The sequence below is a fragment of the Syzygium oleosum genome, unplaced genomic scaffold, assembly GCF_021117445.2.
Source record: "Syzygium oleosum isolate NSW1041296 unplaced genomic scaffold, Sole_v2.1 Sole_v2.12, whole genome shotgun sequence".
NCBI classification, from domain to species: domain Eukaryota; kingdom Viridiplantae; phylum Streptophyta; class Magnoliopsida; order Myrtales; family Myrtaceae; genus Syzygium; species Syzygium oleosum.
This window is the reverse complement of record NW_026607496.1, coordinates 874,998-890,608: the sequence shown is the minus strand read 5'-3', so window position 1 is coordinate 890,608 and position 15,611 is coordinate 874,998. Positions and strand designations below refer to the sequence as shown.

Sequence of the window (15,611 nt, the reverse complement as noted above, 5' to 3'; positions counted from 1 at the left end):
GTCGAATGAAAATCCGTTGACGCTCCGCTTCGGGCCGAGCTTACGGGGCCCTATGGGCCCAGGCCCAAGCCCATCGGGCCCATGGCGCGGGGATGAAAAGCGCGGGAAGAGAACGTCTCGACGCAACTGCGAGCTCGCCCGCCTCATGAACTCGACGGTGTGCGCAGCCACCGCCGGATCGCCGCCGCCGCCGCCTCACCCCTCTGCCCTCTTCCCGCAGATCGCGAGATGCAGGTCCATGGCCGACCTCAAGCAGGTCCACGCCCACATGATCAAGACCGGCGACGTCCGGGACCCCCTGGCCGCCGCCGAGATCCTCCGCTTCTGCGCGCTCTCGGCCCGCCGCCGCGACCTCCGGTACGCGCGCGCGGTCTTCGACCAGATGCGCCGGCCCAATTGCTTTTCTTGGAACTCCATCATCAGGGCTCTTGCCGAGAGCGACGACGACGCCACGCAGTTGGAAGCTCTAGCCCTGTTCCGCGAGATGGTCCGGGGTGGCCACGTGGAGCCCAACGGGTTCACGTTCCCTCCGGTGTTGAAGGCTTGTGCGAGGTTGGGGAGGGTGAAGGAAGGGAGGCAGGTTCATGGGATGGTTGCTAAGTGTGGTTTGGATGGTGACGAGTTTGTTCTTAGTAACCTTGTCAGAATGTACGTGCTCTGCGGTGTCATGGAGGATGCTTACGTTTTGTTTGATGAGAGAATTGTTCGGAGTGATGGGGTGGGGAAGGAGATGAATCTCAGGAGGCAAGAGGGGGACGTGGTTTTGTGGAATGTGATGGTTGATGGGTATGTTAGAATGGGGGATCTTAGAGCTGCTCGGGAGCTGTTCGATAAAATGCCTCAGAGAAGTGTTGTGTCGTGGAATGTGATGATATCCGGGTATGCACAACATGGGCTTTTTATGGAGGCCGTTGAGACGTTCCGTGAGATGCAGATGGGGGATGTTTCCGCAAATTATGTGACATTAGTTAGTGTTCTTCCGGCAATTTCGCGCTTGGGGGCGCTTGAGTTGGGGAAATGGGTCCATTTATATGCAGAGAAGAATGGGATTGAGATTGATGATATTCTTGGTTCTGCTTTGCTCGATATGTACTCAAAGTGTGGGAGTATTGAGAAGGCACTTCAAGTTTTCGAGGCGCTACCAAAAGAGAGTGCAAAAACTTGGAGTGCCATTATTGGAGGGCTTGCTATGCATGGCAGAGCAAAGGATGCTCTTGATTACTTTTCAAGAATGGAGCGATCCGGAGTAACACCAAGCGATGTTGCCTACATTGCTGTATTAACAGCTTGTAGCCATGCAGGTTTACTTGAGGAGGGTAGATCATTCTTCAACGATATGATTAATGTAGTCGGACTGGAGCCCAGGATCGAGCACTATGGTTGCATGGTTGATATGTTCGGACGTGCCGCACTGTTGGATGAGGCTGAGGAGCTTCTACAGAACATGCCCATGGAACCGGATGATGTGATACTAAAAGCCCTGCTAGGTGCTTGTAAGATGCACGGAAACATTGAGATGGGTGAACGAATAGCACAACGGCTAATGAAGTTATCTCCTAATGACAGTGGATCTTACGTGGCTCTCTCCAACATGTTTGCGTCTCAAGGAAACTGGGAGGGAGTTTCGGACATTAGATTGAAGATGAAGGAGATGGATATTAGGAAGGACCCCGGGTGCAGTTGGATCGAGCTTGACGGAACAATTTACGAATTCCTAGTGGAAGACGAGGCTCACCCGAGAGCCGAAGAGATTCATTCGATGTTGGAGGAAATCGCCAGCAAGTTGAGATCATTAGGCTATAGCCCCAACACCACTCAAGTCCTGCTCAATGTCGATGAAGAAGAAAAGGAGAGTGCATTGCACTATCACAGCGAGAAGATCGCCGTAGCTTTCGGGCTCATCAGCACCCACCCGAAGACCCCGCTTCGGATTGCCAAGAACCTACGGATATGCGAGGATTGCCACGCCGCAATGAAGCTGATTTCGAAGGTATACGAGCGCCCGATTACCGTGCGAGATAGGAAGCGGTTTCATCATTTTCAGGATGGTTTCTGCTCATGTGGGGACTTCTGGTGAATTCAATTCTTTAGCTACGGCCTTCTTGGCATATTTCTGGTCCTCCGGATGATTGGACTGGACTTGTATTTTACCAAAATTGACGTTGGAGAATGTGGAGTTGGGCTCAGTTTCGTACGACCCAACATGAGAGTTACAACAAAAGATGGAAGTTGGAAAATAGTCGAACAGGAAATTGACATAAATCTAGTTCTAAACTAATTTTGTAAGCGATACAAGCACTAAGCAATCTAGAAAATATGTGATGCCAAAACTATGGGTGAATAACAAATATCAAAAACTATGGGTGAATAACAAACATCAAAATTAAGAATCCAAATCAATTTAAGGCCCCGTTTATTTCGTCAAAAATGAATAATTTGAAAAATATTTAAAAAAAAATGATCTTTTGTATTACTTGAAGTAATTATCTAATAAAAAATGGTTTCATTATCGACAAGAATTTATGTCTAGACAATTTCGTGAACGATGAAAGTAATTTTCATTCATTTATTTTTATAAGTGATGCAAACGATTATTTTTTGAAAAAAATTCTCAAATCATTCGTTTTCGTGAATGTCTAAATAATTTCGTGAACGATGAAAGTAATTTTCATTCATTTATTTTTATAAGTGATGCAAATGATTAATTTTTGAAAAAAATTTCTCAAATCATTCGATTTCGTGAAACAACTGCCTTCACAAAAAAAAACGAATGATTTGAAAAATATTTTTCAAAAAACAATTGGTTATATCTGTTAAAAAAATTAGTTAATAGAAAATATTTTCACTGTTGACAACAATTCTCGCCTAAATGGTTTCATGGATGATAAAAATATTTTTTGTTCATTCATTTATATAAGCGATACAAATAGACATAGCCACGGGCCGGTTTTGGCCAGGAACCGACTCGGGTCAAACCCGGGACTGGCCCGTTGACCAAGCCCGCGGTTCAGAACCGGAACCGGCCTGTGGCCTACTGGCCCGGTTCCGATTCCAAAAATATATATATATATTATTTTTATCGCCGGTTCCATCTCTTTCTCTCTTTTTTTCCCCAAATTTGATTACAATGTACATTTTGATTACATTTTATATTGAATAATTCAATATTTCATAATTTGATAATTCAATATTTTTTTATTTCATAATTTATTTTTTTAATTTTTACTGGCAGGTTCCGAACTGGGCCGGAATCGGAACCAGCCCAGAACCGCCGGTTCATACATGGCCACGAATCGGAACCACCTGTTCCAAACCGTGGCCATGTCTAGATACAAACGATCATTTTTTTCAATTAAATGTTCTTCAAATTATGAGTTTTCCATGTAACAAACGCACCATGAATCTAATCAAATCAATATATTTTTATTTTAAGTGGCTTTTTTTAATCTGAATGTCACGGTTGCAATTGCTAAGGTTAGGAAACACGAGTTCTTCCTGTACCTCGGAATTCGCAACGTGAAGTAAGTAATTAATATTCCGACCAAAAAAAAAAGTAGGTAATTAATACATTTAATCTATGCGACGAAGGATCCAAATGTGGATTAATGCCCACAGTAATTTCCATTCCATAACCCCAACGTAAAACTAACACGTTTAATTTATGCGATGGCCTCGCCGTCGGCGACTTCGAATCCAAATGTTGATCAATGCTCGTAGTAATTTCCATTGCATAACTCCAACCCTTAGTGGTTGGAGCGTGACCTCACTCACTAAAATCACGTCATTTACTGTCACTATTAAACGATAGTAACCCTCCATTCAATTTCCAAAACATTCCTAAAACATGCCCACGTGGCTAACACTCAAAACTCGTGTAAATTGCCTCTAGAGTGCATGCTTTAGGCCCCCACCTCGCACCATGATCTTCAACATTTTATACATGAAAAGGGACATGTCGATATGAAATAAGACAATATATCAACACGTCACTTTTCGCAAAAATCCACCACAAGAGGAGCTAATTTAGAAGCATTCCATCTTTTCGCATTTTCTTAGAGCCATCTCGAAAGGGTACATTATAATGCTCCCGTGAATATCTAGTGTACACCGAATAAGAAGTCTAGTTTGGTTAGATCGCTCGTTAGTTGGACACTAGTGTAAATAATACAGCAGATTCATAATTTGAATTGGAGAATAGTCCCTCAAAGTTCGATCGCAATGAGCCCAAAATCCACCTTTCAGAGCAGATAATTTGGAAATAACCAACCCCATTTTTATTTTTATCGATTTTCTTAAGGCCATCTCGAAAGCATGAATTTGAATGCTCTTATGATCATTTCGTGTACGCGGAGCAAGAGTTTGTCACGCGTCTGGTTGAATTGCTCGCCGATTGGACATTCGAAACTTTGGAATTTATAAAAGGAGGAGGAAAAGGAAAAGAATTCACTATTGGAAAGTGATTTAAAACTTTTTGTCAAATCAATTATGCGAAGGGATAAAATGGGGATGGGAAGGCAAAGAAAAAGGTGGAAAAAGGAGACCAATCTTCTCATCTCATCTCAATCTCAAACAATTCCCCTCTCTCTCTCTCTTGTCTCTCTCTTGTCTCTCTTGCTTTGCATTGCCCTCAAGTCCGCAAGTTCAATTCCAGCTCCGACCGAGATCCATATCTTATCCGAGGTTCGTTTCCTAGTCATTATTAGAAGGAAAAAAAATTGAAAGAATGTCGGATGCAAAGTTGAAGATTCAACAACCCAACATAGGTTGGGACACGAACATCATTGTCCTCTGGATCTTATCATCTAGATCAAGATCTACCCCAATCATGCTTTCGGCTACCAGCTGCTGATCGGCCATGCGCACCACACCAAAAGTAGTAGATGCACCCAACACTGGATTGATTTTGGCCAAATGAGATATAGTCCTTGAGCAAGGAAAATTGTCCGATCGGTCTTAAACCTATTCCATGGATGCCGATTAGATCATGAATTTTTCAATTTTGACAATTCAGTCATAAATCGGCCGTCCTTTGTGGCACACCGCCATGTCAGTGATTTCACGCAAAGATTTAGGTCTTAATCGGCAAAATCAAAAAATTTAAAATTAAATTGATATCCGTACAATAAATTTAAGATTAATTAGGCAATTTTTCTGCATAAAAGGCATGAATTGTTCAAGCTGAACACACAGATGGGTCAACTCTTTTGGTAATTCTAGCCCCAAAGCTGGGTCTTGATTAATGATTTCATGGCAATTGAGCTGAAAAATTCATGAGGTAAATGGGAATAACCAAAGCACACTCGAAGCTGAACTATGATGAGTCTTGCCATATGAACTAAAGCTCAGCTCCCAAGCATGACATTCAAAAGCTTGGGAGTTCAGCTAGCTGCTACGACGGTTCACTATCCGATTCTTCCCAATTTATCTCGTAAATTTTTTTTCTGTGGCAATCTTATTATTGCTAGACGTTCCGGCCACGATCGTGCAAGTTTAACCACAACCGTAGAGAAGCAAACGGGGCCGTCGATCAGCCGTCGAGCTGAGGAAGTAGGCGGCAGCCAGAACTCCGACGGGCTCGACAATCACGTCCTGGAATTCCTAGCATTCCGCGAACGGATACGGATGAAAACCGTGCGCGCTCCGGGGAATCCGTAGTAGCACGAGCCGTGCAGTCAAACACATATCAACGACCCGCAACGCACGAAATCTCCACCACACGAGGTCCCAAATGGTGATTCCAGGGAGGAGGCACTCGTGACCGAGAGAAATAAAGGAACGTAATCCCCAATCCCTTTGGTGGTTGGAGTTGGAGCGTGACCTCACGCACACGCACGCGCGCGCGCACACGCACACCAAGTTCACTACACACTGAATGAATGTCACTATTAAAGGGTGGGAAACTGGAAACCCTTTCATTCAATTTTCCCAAAAGATTCCCCACAAAACAAGCCCCACATGGCAACGCTCAGCTCAGGTACAAATGCCAAGGGGATGCATGCTCTTAGCCCCACCACCCTCGTACTCCAATCTTCAATCTCGACACATAAAAGAGGGGCACTGTGCATTTAAATGGGACAAACACGTCCGTTGGAGAGAATAGCCCCTCAAAAGTAGCCAAGCCCCAAAAAACCCACCATGAAAGGAGCTGACTTCAGCAATCACCTATCATTTCGAATTTACTCGGTGTCGTCTCGAAAAGCATGCGAGCAGCTGTTACCTTCGGTTCGATCGTCATACACGGGTCGGACCCTCATCTACCGTATACTCGTCTCTGATAAAGGGTAGATCCGAGTTAGGGATATTAATTTGGGAATTTATTTTTTTGCCGGGGCAAAAGCTAGTTATGGATGAATACGTCACGTGCATCAATTTGAGATTTTTTTTTTTCGCGAGATGGGAATTAATGGGAGAATAAATGAGGGATGTGAAAGGGAAAATAAACGAGGAAAAAAAGGCGTGGAGAAAAAGGAGGGACCAATCACATTTTTGCTCTCATCTCATCTGATCTTAAATAATTCCACTCTCTCTCTATCTCCAGTTTCTCTCTCTTACTTTGCAATTTGACCACGTGGCCGCCCACAAGCTTCGCCTCCAGCTCGGACAAAGGGGGAAAGCGAAGTCGCACGTGAACAATAGAAAAAGGACACGACATACCAAAAGAAGGAGAACCCCGAAGAAAAACAAAAATCGAAAATAAATGAAATAAAAAAGAGAGAGAGAGAGAGAGAATAAAAGCACAAGGCACGAATATCGCTTCATTTCCACCTGCGGTAGCCAATCCGAGATTTTCCAACTCGAGAAACTCTCCCCGTCTCTCTCTCTCTAGAAGCTAGAGAGAGAAAGCAGAAGCGCGCGCTGCAGCGCCGGCAGCATCGCCGTCGCCGTCTCTGCGGATTCGTCGGCCGCGGGAATGCGAGGTTCCTCAGCCGTTCGGGGCCGCCTACGCCGTGAGGCGGAGGCGGAGGCGGAGGCGGAGGCGGAGGAGGAAGGAGGCGACGGAGGGAGGCGGAGTGGGAGTTGGGCGGGGGCGGGGGCGGGGGGGATGGCGTCGACGAGCAAAGCTGCGAATTCGCAGCAGCAGCAGCAGCAGCAGGCGCAGTCCTCGAGCGCGGCGGCGGCGGCGGCGGGGCGTGGGGCGGGGCACCAGACGAACTCGGTGAGCAAGGCCATTGCGCAGTACACGCAGGACGCGCGCCTCCACGCGGTGTTCGAGCAGTCGGGGGAGTCCGGCAAGTCCTTCGACTACTCGCAGTCGGTCAGGACCACCACGCAGTCCGTCCCCGAGCAGCAGATCACCGTCTACCTGTCGAAGATCCAGCGGGGCGGCCACATACAGCCCTTCGGCTGCACGATTGCGGCGGACGAGGCGACTTTCGGGATCCTCGCCTACAGCGAGAACGCGAGGGAGATGCTGGGGCTCACGCCGCAGTCCGTGCCGAGCCTCGAGAAGCTGGAGGTCCTCGCGATCGGGACGGACGTCCGTACCCTCTTCACCCCGTCGAGCGCGGTCCTGCTCGAGAAGGCGTTCGGGGCGAGGGAGATTATGCTGCTGAATCCCCTCTGGATTCACTCGAAGAACTCGGGGAAGGCGTTCTACGCCATCTTGCACAGGATCGATGTGGGCATTGTGATTGATTTGGAACCCACGAGGACAGAGGATCCTGCCCTGTCCATTGCTGGGGCTGTGCAGTCGCAGAAGTTGGCGGTGAGAGCGATTTCTCACCTGCAATCGCTCCCTGGCGGGGACGTCAAGCTGTTGTGTGACACCGTGGTCGAAAGCGTGAGGGAACTTACTGGGTACGATAGGGTCATGGTCTACAAATTTCATGAAGATGAGCATGGGGAGGTTGTGGCTGAGAGCAAGAGGCCGGACTTGGAGCCATATATTGGCTTGCACTATCCTGCCACCGATATTCCGCAGGCATCAAGGTTCTTGTTTAAGCAGAACCGGGTTAGGATGATTGCGGACTGCGATGCTGCGCCAGTTCTTGTCGTACAGGACGACAGTCTTATGCAACCTCTGTGCTTGGTTGGGTCGACACTTCGCGCTCCTCATGGTTGTCATGCGCAGTACATGGCTAACATGGGCTCCATCGCGTCATTAGCTATGGCTGTCATTATAAATGGCAATGATGAAGAAGCTGTCGGCGGTCGTAACGCGATGAGGCTATGGGGTCTGGTGGTTTGTCATCACACGTCAGCCAGGTGCATTCCCTTTCCACTCCGATATGCATGTGAGTTCTTAATGCAGGCCTTTGGACTTCAATTAAACATGGAATTGCAGTTGGCATCTCAAATGTCTGAAAAGCATGTTCTAAGGACCCAAACTTTGTTGTGTGACATGCTTCTCCGGGATTCCCCTGCTGGAATTGTCACTCAGAGCCCCAGTATCATGGACCTGGTGAAATGCGATGGTGCGGCACTTTTTTATCAAGGAAAGTACTACCCACTTGGTGTGACGCCAACGGAATCCCAGATAAAGGACATTGTGGAGTGGTTATTAGCATTTCATGGAGACTCAACTGGTTTGAGCACGGACAGTTTGGCTGATGCTGGATACCCTGGGGCAGCCTCACTTGGGGATGCAGTATGTGGGATGGCTGTTGCTTATATCACTAAGAGGGATTTTCTGTTCTGGTTTCGGTCCCATACGGCAAAAGAGATAAAATGGGGTGGTGCTAAACATCATCCCGAGGACAAAGATGATGGGCAGAGGATGCACCCTCGTTCTTCTTTTAAGGCATTTTTGGAAGTGGTCAAGAGCCGGAGTTTGCCATGGGAGAATGCAGAGATGGACGCAATCCACTCTTTGCAGCTCATTTTGCGTGACTCGTTTAGAGATGCTGAGCCTAGCAACTCCAAGGCAGTCGTCAATGCTCAAGAAGGGGATCTTGAGTTGCAAGGTGTGGACGAATTAAGCTCGGTTGCAAGGGAGATGGTTCGTTTGATAGAAACTGCAACTGCTCCTATATTTGCTGTTGATGTTGATGGCCGCATAAACGGGTGGAATGGAAAGATGGCGGAATTAACGGGGCTCTCGGTTGAAGACTCGATGGGGAAGTCCTTGCTGCACGATCTCGTTTTTAAGGAATCAGAAGAGATTGTTGACAAACTTTTGCATCATGCCCTACAAGGTAAGCCTTTTTACATTTTGATATCTTTTACCTCACCAGTTCTAGAGTTTGTAGGAGATGTTCTGACGTGACATGATAGAGCTTCTAGGTGAAGTTCATTACATGTTAGATAAAGGACGATAACTGTCCACCCACATAGTAGATTCATCTCTTCATTAGAAAGACATCGTTCTTATATCTTGATTAGGAGTAGACTATGTCTTGACCTTGATTCAGCTTGGCTACTCCTGTAAATTGACCAGTGGTAGCTGATCCATATATTTTTTTTAATGAGCACCTAATGAGAGCTTCAATTTGAATCAATACATCATGTCTTGCGTAACAATGTACTTGACAATCTCATCAAGTTGTCTGCTTCAAGCTTGTAGTGGAACTTACTCATGGAACATCTTTTTGGCCGTCACTTACTCCTTAAACTTAGCAAGCATGGACCTGTACGTGTCATCTTTATATTTATTCATGCAATCTTCTCTTGAAACTATGTAGAGGAAAGTATAAAAATATCTCTAAAGTCTAAACCACCAAAATTTGCTAGAGATCTCACCAAAAATCTCACTAGCAGGAACTTCTAGCCTTTAGCATGTCAAACGGATTCCACCTCCCTAGATGCTGTCGTCATGATTACTTATGTATCACCTGTGGATGGTGTTCCCACCATTGATTGCGGTTCAAATAAAACCCAAGATGAGTCAAACATTCGCCTTATAAGTGTGCAGATTCTTTTCAACCCCAATTGCTATTTAATATGTCATATATTGCTTGAATAAGTCATCTTGCATTTGTCCTGGTCATGAATAGCAAATAGTGTACTGAAATCCCCCTAGATGATGCGTGTCATTTTTGTCACCGTTCAGAATATGAACATGAGGTCTTAGGATGATATATCATAAAAAAAGCCGAATTCACATAGTTAGCAATGATTCCAATGCTTGTAGTTTACGATTCTTCTCGACACAGGCACAACACTGCCCCTTAAGTATGCTTAGAACCCATTACTTTTCATCTCCAAGAAAAAAGGGTATCACAAAATCTAAGCCTTAAAATCTTGTTACGGCTAGGAACTGTGTGACTGCAACACTCCCATCAGCAACATGCTGTTAAAGACTGTAGTTTGACCTGAAATAGAATCTCATGCCACTCTTAGGATTCTAAAAAGATATAGTTTGGGGCCTCACCAACTAATCACCACAGAATACTGTTGGGTATAGCTCCAACAGCAACCATTTGGTAGATTTCACTCACTTCTCCATTTTTAAGTTAACTTTTACTGGCAAGAGAATGGGTAATTTTCTTGGGCAAATCAGGCTGTAATGTCAAGTATTTCATCGAATTGTGGGGGCATTACTTGTGCAGGTGAAGAAGATAAAAATGTAGAGATAAAGTTGAGAACGTTCGGGCCAGAACACCACAAGAAGGCTATTTTTGTAGTGGTTAATGCTTGCTCTAGCAAGGATTATCTGAACAATATAGTTGGAGTTTGCTTTGTTGGTCAAGATATTACTGGTCAGAAAATAGTCATGGACAAATTTATACACATCCAAGGTGATTACAAGGCTATTGTTCATAGTCCCAATCCTTTGATCCCTCCAATATTTGCTTGTGATGATAATACTTGCTGCTCTGAATGGAACACTGCCATGGAAAAGCTCACTGGTTGGACACGAGGTGAGACTATGGGAAAGATGATTGTTGGGGAGGTCTTTGGCAGTTGCTGTCGGCTCAAAGGTCCAGATGCATTGACGAAATTCATGGTTGTTTTGCATAATGCCATTGGAGGTCAGGATGCAGACAAGTTTCCTTTCACTTTCTTTGACCGACATGGTAAATATGTGCAAGTGCTCTTGACTGCTAATAAGCGGGTCAGCATGGATGGGAAGATTATTGGAGCCTTCTGCTTTTTGCAAATTGCAAGTCCTGAGCTTCAGCAAGCTCTGAAAGTTCAGAGGCAGCAGGACAAGAAAAGTTTTTCAAGAATGAAAGAGTTGGCTTATATGTGTCAAGAAATAAGAAATCCTTTAAGTGGCATACGTTTTACTCACTCACTCTTGGAGGCCACAGGCTTGACTGAGGATCAAAAGCAGTTTCTTGAGACTAGTGCTGCTTGTGAGAAGCAGATGATGAAGATAATAAATGATGCTGATTTGCGAAGCATTGAAGATGGGTGAGTTTGTTTGATCCTTTTGAATAAATCATTGAGGTTTTGGTTTTTCCTATGAAAAGCTAATGCATGAAGCTATTTGCTTTGAATTGCTGCTGCTTTTTTCTGGGGACACGCTCCTTTCGTCTTATACTTGGAAGGTTTGGAATGTAAATTTTGTTTATGAATATTTTTTGAACAGGACTGATTTTTGGAGTCTAAACTGGAAATAGTCGCTGACTTTATATAAAATATCAATGCATTATTGACGGTGATGAACTTTGGCCATGTGCTTTCATTCTTCTCCATAACATTTCAAATACAATGGAAAAAGTAATGTTTTTGAAAAATTTTGACTGCTTTCTTCTTCCTTTTTTTACCTAGCTCTAAGCTAAGCCTCACGCTACTGACTCATGTACGTGCGGCTGACTTATTTAAGATGACCTATTCACTTAATTCCCAATTCCCAATACGCAAGTGTGACTTGGAGTACAAACCAAGTACAATGAATCTTTACACTCCCTCTTATTGTTATCTAGCCAGTTTCTTGTGTCCATAGATGTGTTTTAAAAATATTTTGGTCTCGTTGGCTTGGCTGCTTTGAAGCAGTCCGAACAAATAGTCGTTTAACAATCTTATCTTTCTTCGCTGACATGAAGAAAATTAACTCAAGAGTAACAGTGTTTCCTGCGTCTAAACTGCTGTGGCACAAAGAATTTTAGTCTCTCACCTATTTGCTTAGCACAATTCTGCTATTGGTGAAAACGTGGTCTAATCGATTCTTTTCTTCTAATTAGTTCATTGGAGCTTGAGATGGCCGAATTCTTTCTTGGAAGTGTTATGAATGCTGTTGTTAGCCAAGTAATGATATTGCTGAGAGAACGAGGTTTGCAATTGATTCGTGATATTCCAGATGAAATTAAAACTCTGGCTGTCTGTGGTGATCAGTTGAGAATTCAACAAGTATTGGCTGATTTCTTGTTAAATATGGTGAGAAATGCTCCATCTCCAGAGGGTTGGGTGGAGATTCACGTTCATCCAAGTCGGAAGCAAACTGCTGGAGGACTAACCCTTGTGCACAACGAATTTAGGTATTCTTTTTATAGGTTCCTATCTGTTTTGAGTATGTTCTGTGGATAATGCATTGTCCTATTCTGAGATGGTTTCCTGATACGGCTTTCTTTCCAAAATTTCATCTCTGTTAACTCTTCAGAGCTCTTGAGGGTTAATTAGTTCCAGAAAACTTATGGTTATCAGATTTGATGCATGAATTAGATGCTAGAATGATGGATTGCTGTTATCATAGAATGATCGATTGCTGTTATCATGGATTGTCAGTGTGGGATACTGACAAATTTTAAGGTTCTGTTTCTCTCAATCAATATGTGTGTTTATCGAATGACTGTCCAATGTCTTTGGAGAATCATCACCAGATGTGGAGATTGAAACTGCGTCTTGTTTCAAACAAATTTGTTTCGACCACTACAAGCTTGCTTGAGGCGATTTGTGGCCTTTCTGGTTTTCAAAAGTATTGTATTATACTGTGTATTCTATTTTTCAGATTTCTACAAACTTCTGTTTAACAAGGAGGCAAGCTGGGCAGTGAAGTCATGGGAAATAAATTTATAAATTTTATTATTTACTTGATAGATAAATGATGTGTTGCTCATATATCTTCTTTTGCTCAGTTATATTGAATTATGCCATAGTCAAAATTAAGGGAAAATCATATACTTTGATATACATGCTCCATTGGATAGCTTTATATTTCTTTACCTGGTATTAAATTTCCTTGACATACACCAGATGTTAAAGAACTCTTGTCTAAGTCCTGTCTTGGATGTAATCTGGGGAAATGATGGCCTATTTTGTTATAGGGGGACTTACAGAAGCTTCTCAAGCTTTCAAACTTTTCAGTATAGTTGGCCTATAATGAAAGTAAATGCTAATTTTCTTGATAGTTTTCTCAATATCGGTAATTATGTAATCCTGCTATATCACTATGCATGCCTCTTCGGCTGCTTTGAGAATGCACTGATCGGTCCCCATACTCGTAGACCTCATGAGCAAATTAGCCTCAGTAAAAAATTAGCTGCATATGTCTATTCAGAAATTAGAAGCGTACGATAGTGCACGCAGGCAAAAGCTGTGTGGACTTCTTGTACCTTTACCTACAGATTGGATAATGTGGCATGTATGATGAATGCAAATCTAATTATATCATTTGTTCCCTTTATGAAGGATTGTGTGTCCTGGTGAAGGTCTACCTCCTGAGCTGGTTCAAGACATGTTCCATAGCAGTCGGTGGATGACCGAGGAAGGTTTGGGGCTGAGCATGTGCAGGAAGATTTTAAAGCTCATGAATGGTGAAGTGCAATATATTAGAGAGTCTGAAAGATGTTATTTCATCATTACTCTTGAACTCCCCATGCCTCAGAGATCAAAGGATATTGACTAGCTTTCTGGACCTCAAAATCATAGTTCAAATGTTTCTCAACTTCAACCAGTCCCTCTTCCCTTTGTCTCTCCAAGGGCATATGCTAAGTATAAGTTCTTGACTAACACATGGATGGACCGAACCTGGCATTGAATTCTGCAAATGGGTACTCGATCAATCAACTTCCACGACTGATTTTGGGATATGTCACTTCTTAAAGTTCCCAACTTTAATATCAACTTCTCAAGAGTTGGACGATGATCTTTTAGCCAGAGATGTAACCTCAGATCTCTTTAGACCTCCTACCCTAATGCAACAGTATGGTGCGCCTTTGAGACCAAGAAGTGCTACCTGATTGCTGTGTAATCAAGGCTGCCTTTGGGAAAAGCTGTCTCCAATGTAGATTCATGATTGAAATGCGTCGTATGGACAGTTGAGCTGCGACGTGCTCCCACTGTAAGCATGTGTCATAGATACATATGGTCTATACGGTGTCACAGAGTCAACAATGATTGTAACAGTATCTCCTCAGCATTACCCTCTAAGTTATAGCTTGTAATATATCATGTAATAAAGCCAACAGTCTAGCTTTTAGGAAAGAGGAGGTCTTGGGCGAGACAATCTGATCCATAGATGTTTCCTCTTTGATTGGTCAGGAGTTAATACGAAGGCCTTGTCTGTGAAGTTAACTAATCGTCCTCATGCCTTATGTTTGAAAAGTTTTTGGTACCTTATACATAAATTATGCATGTGAAAGGGCTTGCAAAGGTAGTGATGAAATTCGTGAAGTGGGTACCGATTCATTATGCCATTGAAGCGTCAGGCAGTCTTGATGTACTGGCTGGGCATCGGTACTTGCATCGGTAAATCAATCCAAGCTTTGAGGGTGCAATGATTGATTCGTTCATGTTGGGACCGGTTGAACATTATCAAGGTGTGTACTTGCTCGGCTTCTTTCTCTGGTTCACTTGCTGTTAGGCTGGGGGAAAATTGTCCAAAAAATCCTAAACTTATTGTACTTTTGCCAATTCAATCCTAAACCTTTTAAATTTATCAATTCAGTCCTAAATCTTTTCACTTCTTGCTAATTGAGTCCATCCGATCAATTTTGGTTGTCCGGCGCTGACGTGTCTGCCGGTCGGCGCCGACGTGGCCGCCGGTCGTCCAATCAACACTGACGTGGTAATTTTTTAATATATTTTTTTAAATTTTTTGATCTTTTTTTTTTTCTCCCTTCTTCCCTCTGGCGAAGCTTGCCCCCGCCGGCCACTGGCGAGGGCAAGCCTCACCCACCGCTGCCAGGTCGACCTCGCCCAACCAAGGCGAGGCCGACCTGCAATGGTGCTGGCTGGCCTCGCCATAGTTGGTCGACGCTCGACTTCGCCTAGCCAAGGCAAGGCCGGCCAGCGACTCGCGAGGTCGAGCCTCGACCAGCCATGGCAAGACCGATCTCGCCCAGGTAGCGGCGGTGAGGCTCACCCTCGCCAGTGGCCGGCGAGGGCAAGCTTCACCAGAGGCCGGCGAGGTCGACCTCGCCAGCTCACGCCTCTGGCCGGTCGCCGGACCGGCCATAGGGAAGAAGGGCTGAAAAAAAAAAGAAAAGAAAAAAATATTAAAAAATTCGAAAAAAATATTTAAAAATTGCCATGTTAGCGTTGGCCAGATTGCTAGCCACCACGTTAGCGCCGGCCGGCCAAAATTGGCCGGATGGACTCAATTGGCAAGAAGTCAAAAGATTTAGGACTGAATTGACAAGAAGTGAAAATGTTGAGTACTGAATTGGCAAACTTAAAAGGTTTATGATTGAATTGGCAAAAGTGCAATAGGTTTAGTACTTTTTGACAATTTTCCCATTAGACTGGCCATCCCTTTTGTTTATGTTTCAAGTGGAAAGTCTATTATC

At 44.2% G+C, this 15,611-nt stretch overlaps 2 protein-coding genes across 2 annotated transcripts; both read left to right on the top strand.

Moving 5' to 3' along the window:
• The first annotated feature begins 37 nt into the window (after nucleotides 1-37).
• On the top strand, nucleotides 38-2,221 carry LOC115662927 (pentatricopeptide repeat-containing protein At5g48910-like). Its single transcript, XM_056316544.1, has one exon. The coding sequence runs from the start codon at nucleotides 53-55 to the stop codon at nucleotides 2,075-2,077; it is 2,025 nt and encodes a 674-aa protein (XP_056172519.1). The 5' UTR covers nucleotides 38-52; the 3' UTR covers nucleotides 2,078-2,221.
• Nucleotides 2,222-6,782: 4,561 nt separating this feature from the next.
• LOC130134351 (phytochrome B-like) lies at nucleotides 6,783-14,395 on the top strand. The gene is made up of 4 exons (XM_056316418.1): nucleotides 6,783-9,134; nucleotides 10,488-11,295; nucleotides 12,069-12,362; nucleotides 13,513-14,395. The coding sequence occupies exons 1-4, from the start codon at nucleotides 6,911-6,913 to the stop codon at nucleotides 13,727-13,729; spliced, it is 3,543 nt and encodes a 1,180-aa protein (XP_056172393.1). The 5' UTR covers nucleotides 6,783-6,910; the 3' UTR covers nucleotides 13,730-14,395.
• Nucleotides 14,396-15,611: the final 1,216 nt, after the last annotated feature.